The sequence below is a fragment of the Lipotes vexillifer genome, unplaced genomic scaffold (genome assembly GCF_000442215.2).
Source record: "Lipotes vexillifer unplaced genomic scaffold, Lipotes_vexillifer_v1.1 scaffold217, whole genome shotgun sequence".
NCBI classification, from domain to species: Eukaryota; Metazoa; Chordata; class Mammalia; order Artiodactyla; family Lipotidae; genus Lipotes; species Lipotes vexillifer.
Genome location: NW_006788200.1, coordinates 4,210,042 through 4,230,851, shown reverse-complemented (window position 1 = coordinate 4,230,851; position 20,810 = coordinate 4,210,042). Strand labels below are relative to the sequence as shown.

The following is a 20,810-nucleotide window of genomic DNA, read 5'->3' as shown; positions in this document are numbered from 1 at the left end:
TAGTGTTCCTTCAAATAAAAGACTTTTTTTTTATAGTTTCCTTTAAGCCCCTACCATATGCTTTTATAAAACAATGAATTACACTTTTTTAAAGTTGGTAGGACTAAGAAACTGGTAAAAGTACAGCTTCTGGAGAATCAAGAATAGAACGGAAGACTCTCATTGAACACCTTCTTATACTGTTACAATTTTCATTATGTGATGTATTACTTTTCCAAAAAAATTTAACAAATAAAAAAATTGCTGGGACAATAAGGCAAAAGTATGTTCCAGTTTAAGATCAATGCCAAACTTCTGAACGGGGGCACAATACTCACTCTGCATCTTTCACAACACTTTTGAGAGTTAATCACATGAACATGAATACAGACAGATGTTGATTCATCACAAAAACAAATGTATTGGTCACAATTATGTAGAAAAAAAATAAGCTGTAATATCTGTTTTCCATGTAAGCTCACAGTATCTGTACTGAAATTTTCCCTAAAATTAAAACAAGTCCACTAATAATATAACTGAAAAAGAATACTTCTACACTATGAAACAGAAGAAATGGGGTTTAGAGGGGAGCCCATCTGAGTGAGGACTTTATCCAGCCACTGAAGAGGCCCATGAAGATGAATCTCAATCCAACATGGGGTGCTGGTAACATCTTGCCGGTGATATTCTGCTCCCCAGCCCTATGAAAATGAACAGATAACATGGCGAGCCACTTTTTAAATTGTCAACCAGTCGAAACCAATTTCAACACACTAACAAAAATAAACTTTAACAGTAGAGATATACAGACATACCTAAAGGAAAAACTATCACAAAACCAATCTTAGCATTCACCATGAAATTAAAAGCAACACAATAGCTGCATCATTATAATAATATATAATCCCTTAATAAAAACCCTTGGAACAAGATATGTTTCAGAATTCTTTTTTTTTTTAACTTTTAGGAAGTTAATGGTAAAATACCTCATAATTAAAATATTAATATTTCTGCAGTGAGCTATATTCTCTCTTAATGGGATAAATAACACTCAAATATAGCCTCATGTAAGTTCACATCAGATTTTGTAAACAAAAAGTTTTTGATTTTCAGGGTTTTTTTTAAACATCAGATAAGGCATTGTAAATCTGATCAATGCATACACATGTAATTAAAGTGGTAGTCACATATCATTATCCTTTAAGATGGGAAATTACTGGGATGAATTGAGCTGGACCACTTTAGCCTAAAACTCCAAAGAGTAAAACAGAAGTTTTTCACTTCTATTTGCCTGAATTTAACTAGCTCTCTGCTTTACTGCTTACAGTAGTCCTGGCCCAGGAAAAGTAAGCAGCTGTGATGAGGGTGGATTGGGAGACTAAATTGAATATGTAAAAGCCATGTTTCTATAGAAGGCAAGGGAAATGCCTTCAGGGCTACTGATAAACTGCTGCATAAACAGGCCTATAACAAAGCCTATAGCAAGAAAATACTGGGTTGTGGGGCTGTGGGCCAAAAAGAAAAAAAACGTACACAGAGCATTTGACAATTGCTCTTCTTTGGCTGAATCCTTAAGGAACAAGCAGGTACAGGACAGGTTGCTGAAATATAACACCAAAATTCTTTCTAAATTTTGCTTATGCACCATCATTTGGAATACCAATAAAATTAGGCCAAGAGCAAAAGAAAAATTCGAAAGGTTCTTTGAACTTTTCAAATCCTTAATAACAGAGCTTAAAACAAGGAAAATAATTTTAGTATGGTAAAGAATTCTTTACATCAACCTAATGGGATCCAATAATGATTGAAACTGCTGAAGCTAAGGAACTTAAAAAGCAATTTTAATATTAAATGCTTTCTAGCAATTTAGCCTTTAACTGAAATTCTTTTATAAACTCAGTCCCTATTCAATATCAATATCAATATTGAGCACTTTATAATGTCTGGATTATAAAATAAAATCTTAGACCAATCATGTGGTTTAAGTTATAAATTCAAAATTTTTATTTAAAAACCTATTAAATCAGGTAAAAAATAGTTACTACCTTTCATTTAACAAAAACTTTTTAAAATTATAACCTACAGACATATAATATACATATTTACAGTGACTCAAATTAAGCTACAGGTCACAACCCACTCACCTTGACAAAACTCATTCGAATGGTACACATTTTGGTAAGCTCATATACTGCCTCAAATCCATGGTTGACAGACTGAGCCAGAAGCTGGGCAAACTCCTGATTGTTAAAAATTTTGAGGCTGCAGCTGCTGGGAATCTTACAAACAGTGGTAGGATGAAAGCCATGATGAAAGTTGCAGTTCCTACTCTGTACAAATATGCTGCTGTCACTGAGGCACTCTGCATACACCTCTCCACCAACATAGTACAGATGAACACCTTAAAAAGACAGGCATTACAAGAGTAAACTTAACAAAGCAGTATAATGAAATCGAAGTTGTATGAGGTGCAACCAAGAATAACTACTACACTATAGCAAGTCTTCAGACAGAAGCTACCACTAGATGGCCTTATGCTGCCAAAGATAATCAAGAGGTTAATGTGCCTAAATCTAAAATGATCCTCAAATAACTAAGACTTAAGCCTCAGGTTGGCAGCATATTAGGTTATCAGTTCTCAGGGTTTTTTTTTTTCCTTTTCCAGCAATCATTTATCATCTCTATGAAAGAAAGCAATGGCAAAAAAAAAATCCCCAAAAAGCACCTTATGATGAGTCCTTTCAAAGGAATTCTTAGTGCTATCAACTATCACGAATAGTTGTCTGGCAAAAAGTTTTGCACTCTTTTTGCTAATAGGTCTGCAGTCAGGGTTTTTTTTTTTCCTTTTCCAGCAATCATTTATCATCTCTATGAAAGAAAGCAATGGCAAAAAAAAAATCCCCAAAAAGCACCTTATGATGAGTCCTTTCAAAGGAATTCTTAGTGCTATCAACTATCACGAATAGTTGTCTGGCAAAAAGTTTTGCCCTCTTTTTGCTAATGGAAAGGTCTGCAGCATTTAAAAAAAAAAAAAAAAGGCTAAGTCACATATGTAATTTCAGGTCATAGGAAAAGCCTTTAAATGGCAGATGTATTTTACTTTCCTTTAAAAAAAATGTTTTGGGTATTTAAAATATATATAAATAATATATGAATGTTCAATATTTCAAAATTCAAATTATATAGCTAGAGCTGAAGTTGTTCCCAACTTTTCCCTACTGCAAATAGTACTAAAAAGACCATCATAGTACACACATGTGAGTCACTGACTGGTTTCAGGCTATGACATTAAAAACTAGTTTTGCTTCTGGGCAAATAAAAATGAGCCGTGGAAGGAAGGATCCTAGAACTGTATACTGGGAAAAAAGAGGAAAATGATTCTAGAATTTAAGAATTCACCAAGTAGATTTCTCTTAAATTATTCTACTGCAGAATGAAAAATCAATGCATAGAAGTGAGGCATTTTACCTAAAAAAATCATGGCAAGTTGACAGTTCAGTCAAAAAAGAATGGAAACTTTCTTTCCAACTTATTTTTGGACATAATATTTTTCTGAATCTCTTGTATAAGAAATCATATTACAATTAAAGTTATTTACCTTTTGTTACTAATTTGGACCAAGACTTTCTCAAGTCAAAGAAGCAAAAAGTAGGAAGTGGTAAAAACAAAACTTCTTAAAAGAGAGGCACACAGCTCTACCTGGGATAGGTTTCCTTTCTGATCACTTGATGCATGAGACATTTCACTGCAATGTGAAAAGTTCCTTGTTTGCTGTGGCAACTATCTTATAGGATGAATTATAAATAAAACGCTGTTACCTGAATTTAAAAGGTGGGAGAAGTGGCAGTGAAGCCATTGAAGACTTACGTCATTCAAATTGGATTTCCTGCCAGTAACCCTGCTCCTCTAACATAATGGAAATCCTTTCAAGTCATCAACCCAAAATATTCCACAAATATCATAATTTTAAATTTTTAATCCTTCACTAGCATTCATATATTCTACAAATATTTCTTGTGTATGTACTATGAGCCAGGCAGCATTCTAGTTGCTGAAGATATTGTTGTGAACAACGCAAATTTCTGTACAGCTTGTATTTCAGTCAAAAAGACTGAAAATTAAACAAATAAACACAGAATAGTATGATTTCAGACCCTAAGTACTATGAAGAAAAAATAGGTAGGATAAAGAAAAGAAGTCTGTCTTAATACATTCTTCAACATCTCCAACTTGAGGGCAGGACCATGCCTTAAGCTTCTTTGTATGCCCCAGAGCCTTACACAATGCAGACTACATAGCAAGCACAACAAATGACTGAATTCAACTGAATGTAGGAAAATGACAAAATTACCTTTTCCAATATGTCGCCTGGTGTTTTCAATTGTTGAATTACGATTAACATTTGACAACAATCCCAAGCAAAATCTACTTTTGTTATTTGAAGGGTCTGTGAATCCATCTACTAACACACTAGTAGAAGATGCATGAAAAGCTTCCCCAACACGATTGTTTAATTCATAGTAAACAATTGAACACCAATGTTTGGGCTCTTCATAGGCAACAGGCTGAACATCTGTGAACAAATCAGACAGAAAAAATGTTTAATGATTATCAGAAACTCCAGACTCTGTGTTTCCTTTAACCCACCCCAAGCACTATATAAAAAAGAAAACTTTCAGATATTTCACTTAAGTCTCACTGTCCTTCCTGACTTTCAGTCTGTTTGTATGTTTGTTTTCAAAAAAACAATCATCAGAAATGCCTTGATCATAACAATTTTCAAAATTATACATATACACGGATAGGCAACATCACATTTTAAGTTATTTTTCTAGCAGAATCTAATCCAGGTTTAAATTTGAGATGAAAAACATCTGTTTCAGCAAACTGAAAGACTTAACAATACCAGTATCTGTAAAATTATTTTAAACAAAAATTTGAACTAAAAAACTAAGTAAGGCTCTTAGCAAACTAGGAATAGAGGGGAACTTCTTCAACTTGAGATAAAGAACATTTACAAAAAACTTACAGCTAACCTCATACTTAATGGTGAAAAACTAGAAGCTTTTCTGCTAAGATCAGTAACAAGGCAAGGATGTGCTCACCACTCCTTTACAACAACACACTGGAAATCCTAGCTAAGGCACTAAGACAAGAAAAGGAAATAAAAGGTATACAGATTGAGAAGGAAGACATAAAACTGTCTGTTCTCAAATGACAAGATTGTCTATGCAGAAAATCTGAAATGACTGACCAAAAGACTCCCAGAACTGATAAGCACTTATAGCAAGGCTGCAAGTTGTAAGGTTAATATACTAAAGGCAATCACTTTCCTACACCAGCAATGAACAAGTAGAATTTGAAATTAAAAATTCATTACCATTTATATCAGCACTCAAAAAATGAAATATTTAGGTAAAAACCAAACAAAATAGATATAAAATCTATATGAGGAAACAATGAAACTCTAAAGAAAGAATTCAAAGAAAAACTAAACAGAGATATAGTCCATGCTCATGTATAGGAAGCCTCTATATTCTTAAGATGTCAGCTCTTCCCAACATGATCTACAGAGTCATGAAATCCCAATAAAAATCCCAACAAATCATCTTGTGGATATTGATAAACTGATCCTAAAGTTTACATGAGGAGGCAAAAGACCCAGAACAGCCAACACAATATTGAAAAACAAAACTGGAAGACTAACACTATCCAACTTAAAGACTCACTATAAAGCTGTAGGAATCAAGACAGTGTGGTATTGGCAAAAGAACAGAGATCAAAGGAACAGAATAGAGAGCCCAGAAATAGATCCACATAAATATAGTTAACTGATCTTTGATGAAGGATCTTGGTTACTTCCCCAATAACAGATACAAGATAGTCTTTCCAACAAATGGTATAAGAACAACTGACATTCACAGGCAAAAAAATGAATCTAGACACAATGTCTTACACTATTCATGAAAATTACCTCAAAAATGGATCACAGACCTATGATACAAAACTATAAAACTCTAGAAGATAGCAGAGGAGAATATCTAGATGACGCTGAATACGGTGATGGCTTTTTAGATACAACACCAAGGCACCATCAAAAGAATGAGTAGACAAGCCACAGAATGGGAAAATATATTTGCAAAAGACATATTTGGTAAAGGACTGTTACACAAAATATACAAAGAACTCTTAAAACTCAACAAGAAAATGAACAAGGTAATGAGAAAAACTGGTCAAAGACATGAACAGACACCTCACTGAAGAAGATATACACATGGCAAATAAACATATAAAAAGATGCTCCACATTACATGTCATCAGGAAAATGCAAATTAAAATTGCAAAGAGACACTACTACACAACCATTAGAATGACCAAAATCCAAAGCACTGACAACACCAAATGCTGGTGAAGATGAGGAGCAACAGAAACTCTCATTCACTGCTGGTGAGAATGTAAAATGGTACAGCCACTTTGGAAGACAGTCTGTTGACCTCTTACAAAACTAAACAAACTTTTACCATACAATCCAGCAAATGTGTTCCTCGGTATTTACCTAAAGGAGTCAAAAACTTATGTCCACACAAAAACTGCAGAGAGATGTTTATAGAAGCTTTATTCATAACTGCTAAAACTTGAAAGCAACCAAGATATCCTTCAAGAGGTGAATGGATAAATAAACTGTGGTACACCAGACAACGGAATATTATTCAACACTAAAAAGAAATGAGCTATCAAGCCATGAAAAGACATGGTTGGTGCGGGACTTAAATGTATATTACTAAGTGAAGAAGCCAATCTGAAAAGGCTACATACTGTAAGATTCCAATTACAAGACATCTGAAAAAGGCAAAACTATGGAGACAATAAAAAGATCAGTGGTTGCCAGGGGTTAGGAGAGAGGGAGGGATGAACAGGCAGAGCACAGAGGATTTTTAGGGAAGTGAAACTATTCTATATGATACTATAATGATGGCTACATGTCATTATTCATTTGTTACAACCCAAAGAATGTTAATACAAAAAATGAATCCTAATGTAAATTATAGAATGGTAGTTACCAAGGGGGTAAGGTGAGGGGGAATGGGGAGTCATTATTTAATAGGTACAGAGTTCCATTTGAAATGATGAAAAAGTTCTGCAAATGGATAGGAGTGATGGTTTGCTGAATACTGTGGATGTACTCAATGCTACTGAATTGTACACAACAGAGCCCCCAAAGTACAAGAAGCAAAAACTAACAGAACTAGAAGTAGAAATAAATAATTCAACAGTAGTAGCTGGGGACTTCAATCTCCCACTCTCAATAATTGATAGAACAATTAGAAAGAAAATAAGCAAGGATACAGATGATCTGAACACTACTGACCAACTTCATCTAACTGAAATCCAGAGATCCTATGACACCCTACGACATCAGAATATACAATTTTTTCAAAGGCACATGGAGTATTGTCTAAAAGAGACTATATGTTTTGCCAAGGGTTGGCAAACCTTTTCTACCCACCCAAATGGGCAAATCCAGCAACATACAAAAAGGATTATACACCCTGACCAAGTGGGATGCAATACCTTAGGTTTTGCAGGCCACATACTATCTGTCATATATTCTTCTTCTTCTTAACAATTCTTTAATAATCTAGAAACCATTCTTAGGTCACAGGCTATACAAAAACCAGCATAAAACAAGTCTCAACAAATTTAAACAACTGAAATCATACCAAATATGTTCAAAGCACACAATAGAATTAAATTAGGAATCAACAACAAAAAGAAATTTGGGAAATCTTGAAATATTTGGAAATTGATTAACATGCTACTAAATAACCCATGGGTCAAAGAAGAGACCACAACAGAAATTTTAAAATATTTTCAACTGAATAAAAATAAAGACAAACAAACATAAAAATTTATGGAATGCAGTTAAAGCTGTGATTAGAGGGAAAGAAATAGTTTTTAACACCCATATTAGAAAAGAAACAACTCAAATTAATAATGTAAGATTCAGAAACTATAAAAAGAAAAGTAAACTAAAAGTAAACTTGCATTCTTCAAAGCAAGAAAAATGAAGGAAATAAAGATTAGAGTGGAATTCAATGGAAGAGGGAAAAGTTGTCATTCAAAAGATAAAGGGCTTCCCTGGTGGCGCAGTGGTTGAGAGTCTGCCTGCCGATGCAGGGGACACGGGTTCGTGCCCCGGTCCGGGAAGATCCCACATACCACGGAGCGGCTGGGCCCCAAAAAAAAAAAAAAAAAAAAAAAAAAAAAAAAGATAAACAAAATTGGCAAGCCCTTAACTAAACCAACAAGAAAAAAAGAACATGACACAAACTATCAAAATCAGGAATTAACACATCACTACCAACTCCTACAGAAATTAGAGAGATTATAAAGGCTACAAAAAACTTTATGTCAACTTAGATAATTTAGATGAAATGGACAAATTCCCAGAAAGACACAAATTACCAAAATTGACTCAAGAAAAAACAAACTCTGAATAGACCAATATAATAACTAAAGAAACTGAATCGATTATTTAAAATCTTCCCACAAATAGAAGTCCAAGCCGAAATGGCTTCACTGGTAAACTCTACCACATATTTAAAGAAGAAATAATACTAATACTTCAAAAACTCTTCCAAAAATAGGACGGAACACTTCCCAACTCATTCCGTGAGGCCATTATTACCTGACAGCAATACCAAACAAAGACATCACAAGAAAATTACAGACCAATATCCCTCATGAATATACAAGCAAAAATACTCAACAAAATATTAGTAAACCTAACCAAGCAATATATAAAAAAGGATTATACACCATGACCACATGGGTCTTATCCTAGGAATACAAGGTTGGTTGAACATCAGAAAATCAATTCATGTAATACACCTTATTACTAGAAAAAAAGAACAAAAAACTCACATGATCATCTCAGTAGATGCAGAAAAAGCTTTTGACAAAATCCAACATTCATTCATGATAAAAATTCTCAATCTAGGAATAGAAGAGAACTAACAGTTTGCTGGCTAGACTCTCTAGAACAATACTGAACAGAAGTAATAAAAGCCGACATCATTGTCTTACTCCCAATTATAGGTGGAAAGTAATTCAGTTTTTTATCATTAATTATGATAGCTATAGGTTTTTCATATATGCCCTTTAATAATAAGAGAGAAGGAGAAGTTAAGCGCATTCAGATTGGATAGGAAAAAAAAATACTATTCTTTATTCATGGATGACATGCTCCTATATTTAAAAGACCTTAAGGAATCCACATATGCACACACAAAAAACCTACCACTAGAACTAATAAATGAATTCAGCATTCATTTATTGAATGAATGAAGGCTTCAGGTTACAAGATTAATATACAAAAATCAACTGTATGTTTTTAATTAAAAAAACATTTTTTTTATAGTGACCAATAGAAATTTATTTCATTAGTTAGACCTGAAACCACTGCATTAATGCCATTTTGAAACTAACCTTTCAGGGATTTAATACAGTTGTTCTTTAACAATAGAACTTGGTTCATTCACTACTTAAGACATGATTATTTAAATTAAAGTTAATTGGTTTCCTTACTCTCCTTTGGGGCTTAAGGCTCAGAACATTTCTATTAGAAAAATCTAATTTGTCTCAAGTTCCTATTTCTAAATTTTAGAGTGGTTAAAATGCTCTTATATTTTAAATCTTGTAGCAAAAATTATGTCTAAAATTACAGCTCAAACTGGCAAAGCAATTAAAGATGCAGGTGATGCAAGTCTTTTTCTTAAGTCTTCTTCATACAGTTTTACTGAGATACAATTGACATATGGCACTGTATAAGTTTAAGGTATACAGCATAATGATTTGTCTTACATCATGAAACAATTATCACAATAAATTTAGTGAACACCCATCATCTCATACAGACACAAAATTAAAGAAACAGAAAAAAACGTTTTCCTAGTGATGAGAACTCCTAGGATTTACTCTCTTAACAGCTTCATATATAACATACAGCAGTGTTAGCCACACTTATGTTGTACGTTATATCCCTAGTACTTCTTTATCTTATAACTGGAAGTTTGTGCCTTTTGACTGCCTTCAGCCAATCAATTTTATTTCTATCTACCAATGAAGAATCCAAACTCGAAATTAAAAAATTCTTCCACACACTTAGCAATAAATTTAAAAAGAAAAGAAAAGAGAGACATTCCATGTCTTTGTACTAGAAGAGGACAGCAACCTCCCCAAGTTGATTTAAAGAGTCAATGTGACCTCTATCATAGTCCAAGGAAGAGTTTTGGTAGGGGACAGAAATTGACAAACTGATACTAAAATGATATGAAAATATGCAAAGAATGCAGAATCGCCAAACAACTTTTAAAAAGAAGAACAAAGTTGGAGGACTAACACTTCTTGTTTTCAAAACTTACTATAAAACTTTAGTAATCAAGATGGTGAGTATAGACATACAGATCAATGAACAAAATTGAGAGTCCTGAAATAAACTCTTAAGTTTATAGTCAACTGATTTCTGAAAAAGATGCCAAGACAATTCAGTGGAGAAATGATACTCTTCTCAACAAACAGTGCTAGAACCAACTGGATATCTACTTGCGCAAAGATGAATTTAGACCGTTAACATACAAAAACCTTAACTCAAAATGAATCACAGACCTAAATATAAGAGCTAAAGAACTTCTAGGAGAACACACAGGAGAATAATTTCTATGACCTTGGGATAGACATAGATTTTTTTAGATGTAACACCAAAAGCATAATCCAGAAAAAAATTGATAACTTCATCAAAATTAAAAACTTTTGTGCTTCAAAAGACGCTATTAAGAAAATGAAAAGACAATCCACAGATTGAGAGAAAATATTTGCAAATCACATATCTGATAAAGGACTTCTATTCAAAATATTTACAGAACTCTTAAAACTCAATAACAAGACAAAGGACTTCTATCTAAAATATATACAGCACTCTTACAACTCAACAATAAGACAAACAACCCAATTAAAAAAATAAGGCAAAAGATTTAAATAAGCCAAAGAAGATACATGAATGGCTAGGTACATTAAAAATGTCCAAAATCATTACTCATTAGGGAAATACAAATTAAAACAAATGAGACACCACTTCACACCCATCAGAATAACTATAATCAAAAAGATAAATAATAACAAGTCTTAGGAGGATATGGAGAAACTAGAACCCTCATATGGTAATGGTAAAAATGTAAAATGGTGCTCTCACTTTACAGTAATTTGGTAGTTTCTCGTAAATACTTAAATTTACCCTGTGACGCACAAAAATAAAAACAAAGACCTATCTGCAAATGTTGATTACAGCATTGTTCATGCTAGTCAAAAACTAGAAACAATTCAAATGTCCATCGACAGATAAATGGGTAAACAAAATGTGGTTTATCCATAAAATAAAACACTGTTCAGCAATAAAAAAGAACATTATTGATACATGGTGCAACATGGATGAATCTTGAAAACAACGCATTTTGTGATTCTATGTATTAGAAAAGTTCGGAAAAGGCAAATCTACAGGTACAGAAAACAGATTAGAAGGTTCTGGAGCTGGGGATAGACTGCAAATAGGCACAAGGGATATTTTTAAAGGGTTATGAAAATGTTCCAAAACTAGATTGTGGTGATGGTATAAAACTTTACACATTTACTAAAAATCATCAACTCATACAGTTAAAATGGATAAATTTTATGGTATATAAATTATTACTGGCTCAAGATGGCGGAGTAGAAGGACATGCGCTCACTCCCTCTTGCGAGAGCACCAGAATCACAACTAACTGCTGAACAATCATTGACAGGAAGACACTGGAATTCACCAAAAAAGATACCCCACATCCAAAGACAAAGGAGAAGCCACAATGAAACAGTAGGTGGGGCGCAATCACAGTAAAATCAAATCCCATAACTCCTGGGTAGGTGACTCACAAACTGGAAAACACTTATACCACAGAAGTCCACCCACTGGAGTGAAGGTTCTGAGCCCCATGTCAGGCTTCCCAACCTGGGGGTCCGGCAACAGGAGGAGGAATTCCTAGAGATTCAGACTTTGATGGCTAGTGGGATTTGATTGCAGGACTTTGACAGGACTGGGGGAAACAGACTCCACTCTTGGAGGACACACAAAGTAGTGTGTGCATCAGGACCCGGGGAAGGAGCAGTGACCCCATATGAGACTGAACCAGACCTACCTGCTAGTGTTGCAGGGTCTCCTGCAGAGGCGGGGGTGGCTGTGCCTCACCGTGAGGACAAGGACACTGGCAGCAGAAGTTCTGGGAAGTACTCCTTGGTGTGAGCCCTCCCAGAGTCTGTCATTAGCCCCACCAAACACCCAGGTAGGCTCCAGTGTTGGGTCGCCTCAGGCCAAACAACCAACAGGGAGGGAACCCAGCCCCACCCATCAGTAGACAAGAAGATTAAAGTGTTACTGAGCTCTGCCCACTAGAGCAACACCCAGCTCTACCCACCACCAGTCCCTCCCATCAGGAAGCTTGCACAAGCCTCTTAGATAGCCTCATCCACCAGAAGGCAGACAGCAGAAGCAAGAAGAACTACAGTTCCGCAGCCTGTGGAACAAAAACCACATTCACAGAAAGACAGACAAGATGAAAAGGCAAACACTCTGTACCAGATGAAGGAACAAGATAAAACCCCAGAAAAACAACTAAATGAAGTGGAGATAGGCAACCTTCCAGAGAAAGAATTCAGAATAATGATAGTGAAGATGATCCAGGACCTGGGAAAAAGAATAGAGGCAAAGATGAGAAGATGAAAGACCTAGAAGAATTAAAGAACAAACAAACAGAGATGAACATTACAATAACTGAAATGAAAAATACACTAGAAGGAATCAATAAGACACTGATGAAAGATATTAAAGATGATATAAACAGATGGAGAGATATACCATGTTCTTGGATTGGAAGAATCAACATTGTGAAAATGACTCTACCACCCAAAGCAATCTACAGATTCAATGCAATCCCTATCAAACTACCAATGGCATTTTTCACAGAACTAGAACAAAAATTTCACAATCTGTATGGAAACACAAAAGACCCCAAATAGCCAAAGCAATCTTGAGAAAGAAAAATGGAGCTGGAGGAATCAGGCTCCCTGACTTCCACCTATACTACAAAGCCACAGTAATCAAGAGAGTATGGTACTGGCACAAAAACAGAAATACAGATCAACTGAACAGGACAGAAAGCCCAGAGATAAACCCACATACATATGGTCACCTTATTTCTGATAAAGGAGGGAAGAATATATAATGGAGAAAAGACAGCCTCTTCAATAAGTGGTGCTGGGAAAACTGGACAGCTACATGTAAAAGAATGAAATTAGAACACTCCCTAACACAATACACAAAAATAAACTCAAAATGGATTAAAGACCTAAATGTAAGGCCAGACACTAAAACTCTTAGAGGAAAACATCGGCAGAACACTCTATGACATAAATCACAACAAGATCCTTTCTGACTCACCTCTTAGAGAAATGGAAATAAAAACAAAAATAAACAAATGGGACCTAATGAAACTTAAAAGGTCTTGCACAGCAAAGGAAACCATAAACAAGATGAAAAGACAACCCTCAGAATGGGAGAAAATATTTGCAAATGAAGCAGCTGACAAAGGATTAATCTCCAAAATACATAAGCAGCTCATGCAGCTCAATATCCAAAAACCAAACAACCCAATCCAAAAATGGGCAGAAGACCTAAATAGACATTTCTCCAAAGAAGATATACAGACTGCCAACAAACACATGAAAGAATGTTCAACAACACTAATTATTAGAGAAATGCAAATCAAAACTACAGTGAGGTTATCACCTCACACCAGTCAGAATGGCCATCATCAAAATATCTACAAACAATAAATGCTGGAGAGGGTGTGGAGAAAAGGGAACCCTCTTGCACTGTTGGTGGGAATGTAAATTGATATAACCACTATGGAGAACAGTATGGAGGTTCCTTAAGAAACTAAAAATACAACTACCATACGACCCAGCAATCCCACTACTGGACATATACACTGAGAAAACCATAATTCAAAGAGTCATGTACCACAATGTTCACTGCAGCTCTATTTACGACAGCCAGGACATGGAAGTGTCCATTGACAGATAAATGTATAAAGAAGATGTGGCACATATATACAATGGAATATTACTCAGCCAAAAAAAGAAACGAAATTGAATTATTTGTAGTGAGGTGGATGGACCTAGAGTCTGTCATACAGAGTGAAATAAGTCAGAAAGAGAAAAACAAATATAGTATGCTAACACATATATATGGAATTAAAAATAAAAAGGTTCTGAAGAACCTAGGGGCAGGTCAGGAATAAAGACGCAGACATAAAGAATGGACTTGAGGACAAGCGGAGGGGGAAGGGTAAGCTGGGACAGAGTGAGAGAGTGGCATAGACTTATATATACTACCAAATGTAAGATAGATAGCTAGTGGGAAGCAGCCACATAGCACAGGGAGATCAGCTCGGGGCTTTGTGACCACCTAGAGGGGTGGGATAGGGAGAGAGGGAGGGAGGGAGACACAAGAGGAGGGGATATGGGGATATATGTATATGTATAGCTGATACACTTTGTTATAAAGCAGAAACTAACACACCATTGTAAAGCAATTATACTGCAGTAAAGATGTTAAAAAAATTTTTTAATTTAAAAAATAATAAAAAAAAGAAGACATACAGGTGGCCAAGAAGCACATGAAAAGCTGCTCAACATCACTAATTATTAGAGAAATGCAAATCAAAACTACAATGAGGTATCACCTCACACCAGTTAGAATGGGCATCATCAGAAAATCTACAAACAACAAATGCTGGAGAGGGTGTGGAGAAAAGGGAACCCTCTTGCACTGTTGGTGGGAATGTAAATTGATACAGCCACTATGGAGAACAGTATGGAGGTTCCTTAAAAAACTAAAAATAGAATTACCATATGACCCAGCAATCCCACTACTGGGCATATACCCAGAGAAAACCATAATTCAAAAAGACACATGCACCCCAATGTTCATTGCAGCACTATTTACAATAGCCAGGTCATGGAAGCAACCTAAATCCCAATCGACAGACGAATGGATAAAGATGTGGTACATATATACAATGGAATATTACTCAGCCATAAAAAGGAACGAAATTGGGTAATTTGTAGAGACGTGGATGGATCTAGAGACTGTTATACAGAGTGAAGTAAGTCAGAAAGAGAAAAACAAATATCGTATATTATCGCATGTATGTGGAACCTAGAAAAATGGTACAGATGAATCGGTTTGCAGGGCAGAAATTGAGACACAGATGTAGAGAACAAACGTATGGACACCAAGTGGGGAAAGCGGCGGGGGGTGGGATGAACTGGGAGATTGGGATTGACATGTGTATACACTAATATGTATAAAATAGATAACTTATAAGAACCTGCTGTATAAAAAATAAAATTAAATTTAAAAAATAAATTACTGCACCTCAATAAAGCTGGTTGTTAAAAGTCGCTAAAAAGTTAAAAAAAAAAAGAGCAACAACGAAGTATTTTATTTCTCTTACCTCTGCTGGATATACTGGGCATAATCTGAGGAATCAAATTATTGCTTGTATCCATGGGCTGGGAATTATCTTGACCCATCTGATCATCTGGTGGCATATATGCAGGAGGAGGAGTATCAGCTAAGAGGAAGAAAATGAGACAAGTTAAGTCCCAAAAGAACAGTTAAAATCTTCATCCTGCTCAAAGTTAATCTAAACGCATCTGAAAATTCTTAAGATTACCAGCAGGATTCATTACTGAACGTCAGAGACACACAAAAATGTAGGATGCTACCTTAGGGCAAGGGAAAAGCAGAAAAGACAGCACACCCATTAGCTACCAGAAACCTACTGCAGGTCCACATGAATTTGTTGCAATCCAGGATAGTAAGATCAGTGCTAAAATTCACTAAAATAGATTTCAGGGTCAAGAATTTTGCCTCCATTTGCTTAGAATCATATGCTCAGAGAAACTGCAACTACTGCAGGTCAATCTGAAGGCCACAGATTATCCTTGTTTAGATAAGATATCTACAGAGACATTTTTGAATTATCAAGATCATCACATACTGTATGGTTATTTAAAACTGGAAAATAAAACCATGCTCTTTCAAAATTTGCCAACACTAACAGCAGCTGTCTAATTCTTCTGCAATGTCTTCAAATGGTTGCTCTGTCCTATTAAATGGCTAAATCCTATTAAGTGGCTCTTAGGAAACTGAAAGTTAACTAGAATATCTTTTGAGTTCTAACATTTGTGGTTGAAAACCTTTATAAAAGCTACAGCTATACGTTTTTGTCTCATACTGTAAACACTGAACATAACTTGTTTTTCACCTCAACGTTTGTATAAGATGCATTTTGAGACAGAGGTACAGTCAGCACTGAATCTAGGACAAAGGGTGAAAATTAGTTTTTGAACAAACACCTAACAGCAAGTTAAACAGTTGGAACTGAAATCCTCTTCAAAGAAACACAACACAACAAAATACAACTTCATCAACTGCTACTTCACTGCAGTAAAGAAACTACAAAGAATATATTTACATATGACCCTACTTACAACAGTAGGCATCCCAATATTTCTTGACACAGTGACCTCAAGATTTACTCACATAAGACAGGCATATGCCATTAACAAAATTTAGCAACTTTAAAAATCCACTTACGATCCTTCTTCAGGCAAATTGGTGCATCAGTTACCTAATTAAAGATAACTGGGGTTCATTTTAACCTACCGAAATACAAAATGATTTGACAAGCAATGTAGCAAAGTTGAAAAAGCACACACTTTAGAGTCAGAGAAACCTGGGCCTGAACCCCCACTTACTAGTTGCGCGACCTTACGCAAGGTATTTAAGCTCTTGGGGTTAATACCAGTTTCGTTTTCCATCCATAAAACAAGAAAAACATCTATCTCACTTGGTTGTTCTGAAGATTAAATTTAATGTGGTATCTTTCATCACAGTATTAGTTACATAAAAGGCACTTGATAAATGGTACTTGGTATTATAAATTATACGAAAATATTTAACTTTACGTCAAATATAGCTACTTCCTTTGTTGCTGCTGTAGTTTTGGTAGTTTTGGTAGAACTTAATTTTAATGCCTGATGGTATATATGGATTTAGTAATTTGGTCCAATAAATGGTCAACTGATATCAACTGTTTCCAGATTAGCTACTTTACTTCACATCCATCAGTCATTTTGTCTTTATGTTTTTGATAAGCTTTTACTACACGCTGCCTTTACTGTATATAGGACTCCTCTCTATGAAACCTTTCAAATTAACACCATTTGGCTTCAATCTCTCAAGCTGCACTGGCAACCACCTGACACATGGGTATATCTATAGTTAGCAGTAAATGTATTTATGTGTTGCTATAATTTTGTCTATTCATTTAACAAATATTTATTGAGGATCTACTGCATACTAGATTCTGATATAGGTACTGGGTATGTAGCAATAAACAAAAGATGCTATAAAATCCCTGTTTTCATGGAGTTTATAGTCAAGACGGGGGAGGCTGGGGAAAGGCAGACTGTAAATAAAGACAATATATACTATACTGGATTGTAATACATGCTACAGAGAAAGATCAAGCAATGAGAGAGGGAAGGTGGGTTGGGAGGAGGGAGTGCAATTTTTAAATTCTATCTTATTTTATTGTCATTATTCTTAAAGGGTAATCTCTGATCTCCCCCAAATTGTGTTTGCTTTTTAAAAGAATTCAATTTATTTAAACTAAAAAAAATAAAAACAGTTCATCCACTTCCCCCACCACCTCTGGCAACCACCAATCTGTCCTCTGTATCTGTGAGCTTAGTTTCTTATTTATTTTTTAAGATTCCACATATCTTATTTGAGAGAGACCATATAGTATTTGTCTTTCTCAGTCTTATTTCAGCTAGCATAATGCTGTCGAGGTTCATCCATGTTGTCACAAGTGGCAAGATTTCATTCTTTTTTTATGGCTGGATAATATTCCACTGCGTGTGTATGTGTGTATGTGTATTATCATATCTTCTTTATCCATTCATCTATCAGTGAACACTTAGGTTGCTTCCAAATCATGTCTACTGTAAATAATGCTGCAATGAACATGGAGTGGGGGGGTAGATATCTTCCTGAGTTAGTGTTTTTGTTTTCCTTGGATAAATATCCAGAAGTAGAACTGCAGAATCACATGGTAGTTCTACTTTTGATTTTTTGAGGAAACTCCATACTGTTTTCAAAAGTGGCTGTACTAATTTACATTCCCACCAACAGTGGACAAGAGTTCCCATATCTCCAGATCCTCACCAACACTTGTTACTTCCAACACGTTGCAGTTGCACTTCTACCTATCTCGAAATAATAAAGCATAATATGCTGAAAATGTTGCTTTTTTCCTTCCATCTTCAATATTAAAATGACTGCACACAAATTGACCAATTTTGATAAGTCTTTTTTTAAATGCACGCTGATATGACGGCTGTCAAATACAATCTAACAAAACTGTTCCAGCTGAAGTTAAAGACAACTAAGTGCTACAAGAGCCATCTTATGGAAAAAACTGAACAATAATTGACTCACCCAATAATTGACCATTTTTGCATGAGTTTATTTCTGGACTCTCTGTTCTGTTCCAATGGTCTATGTGTCTGTTTTTATGCCAATATTATATTATTTTGATTATTACAGCTTTGTAATACAATTTGAAATCAGGGAGTATGATGTCTTCTGCTTTGTCCTTCTTTCTGAAAACTGCTTTGGCTATTCAGGGTCTTTTATGGTTCTATACAAATTTCAGGATCGTTTCTATATTTTGTGAAAAATATGTCTACTTACATTTTTTTAAACTTACGGTACTTGGCAAAATAAAATCCCAAACTCTTCTGGAAATCAAACAATTACCAAAGAATAGTCAAAAATAGTTGGCTCTTGGCATATTAACAGTTCACCCACAGGATCAGCAGTATTAAAACAACTGCTAACTCTTAGGAATTATTTTTTTGTATCAATAAAATAAATTCTTACCTGGGAGCTGAAATGGACTTCCTGGTCCAGAACTTGCTGGGGAGTTGGGATATGTGCTGCTAGCAGGCGAAGGAGGATAGGGACTATTTGGAGATAAGGGAAAAGGAGTGTTGTTGGGCTGATGGAAAGAATCTGGAAACGTTGCATTTTGTGGCATGTGAGGTTCATTGTGGCTTAAGTTTCTAAACTGAACCAGAAGGCTGTGTTGTGGGTTGAATTCATTATGACGAGGCACTAATACCGGAGGTAAGACTGAAAGACAAAAATCAAGTCATCTGTCAGCAACGACTAAAACAAATATCTCATACACATGAAGGGAAAGACAGAAAGGATTCAGGGAAGACTGTAAACCTATTAAAACAATTTATTTTTAGGAAGGGCTGCTTTGTAGAACCTTGAATCTATATTTACAAAATAACTAAACCAAAAATTCTCTAAGCACTCAGCCTATATAAAATACTCTAGAAGACAGAACATCCAAAGCAGAGAAGATATCACTCCTATTCTATAAGAGATCAAGCACATTTAAGAACAACCATAATTACAACACAGGGAATATAGCCAATATTTTATAAAAACTATAAATGGAATATAACCTTTAAAAATTGTGAATCACCATGTTGTACATCTGAAACTTATATAATACTGTACATCGACTATACCTATTAAAAAAAAAGGGGGGCTTCCCTGGTGGCGCAGTGGTTCAGAGTCCGCCTGCCGATGCAGGGGACACGGGTTCATGTCCCAGTCCGGGAAGATCCCACATGCCGCGGAGCGGATAGGCCCATGAGCCATGGCCGCTGAACCTGTGTGTCCGGAGCCTGTGCTCCGCAACGGGAGAGGCCACAACAGTGAGAGGCCCGCATACCACCAGAAAAAAAAAAAAGGTAAATATGTCATCATCTCCTCAGATGTCACTGCTGTTGGTCTTGCTTTGTCTACATGCAACAGGGAACACATCCTAAACCACGTGCATGAAAGTATCATCCCTTAGTTTACAACCAAGGTAGCTATTTCCATGACATTACTGCTTTGCATGTTTGCTCTTTACCATTCAAGACTGTGGATGCTTTTAATGAAATAAGAAGCTAATATTAATTTGAAATAAAATAATGGATTAATATAACTTAAAAAAAATTTTTAATTAAAAAATAGATAAAAACCACCATAATACAGAGAATTTAATGCACTGAGAGTTGAACAGAGGTGAGTATTCCTAGCTAGCAAGGAATCAAACAAAATACCATGGAAAAGACAACATCTGATTGGACCTTAAAGACCTGGAAGCATTTCACACGGAAGTGCTAGGGGTGGAGAGTGTAAAGAATGTAAAGGAGGAGATGGATAAAGATAAGAAAGAACAGTCAGGTGGCCTAAGCACTGAACTGGGAGGTAAAACTAGAGAATAAAGTTGAAATCAGCTATGCACATGCCCTGAAAGCCTCCATGTTTCCAATTTTGGACATTTTACCTTTCTTTCTTTGAGAGATCTTGCATTTTATGTTCTTCAGTAAAATTTTCCCAACTGAAAACAGTAACAATTCCTAGGTAGAGGTCTTCCATTCAAAATAATTTTTCTAAACACGACCATAATGAAAATATATACAAGAAAGCCTAAACATTTTAAGAGATACACTTTTTCTTAGCACATTCACTTTATTCAAATATTCAATTTCTCTAAAGACCCAAGTGTCAACCACATACAAATATCCGATCACCTTTCCCT

General features: G+C 35.3%; 1 protein-coding gene across 3 annotated transcripts in view; it reads right to left on the bottom strand.

The window, feature by feature from the left end:
• Positions 1 to 91: 91 nt before the first annotated feature.
• The window catches only part of SMAD5 (SMAD family member 5), a 26,421-nt gene continuing 5,702 nt past the window's right edge, over positions 92 to 20,810 (bottom strand). Inside the window, exons 2-6 of one of the 3 annotated variants that reach the window (XM_007461389.1) lie at positions 19,085 to 19,336; positions 15,585 to 15,704; positions 4,331 to 4,552; positions 2,124 to 2,380; positions 92 to 680 (exon numbers count right to left, since the gene is read on the bottom strand). In XM_007461389.1, the coding sequence (XP_007461451.1) occupies positions 537 to 680; positions 2,124 to 2,380; positions 4,331 to 4,552; positions 15,585 to 15,704; positions 19,085 to 19,336 (995 nt within the window). In that variant the 3' untranslated portion in view covers positions 92 to 536. The remainder of the gene's footprint in view (positions 681 to 2,123; positions 2,381 to 4,330; positions 4,553 to 15,584; positions 15,705 to 19,084; positions 19,337 to 20,810) is intronic. The other 2 variants (XM_007461390.1, XM_007461391.1) reach the window with 2 other exon arrangements.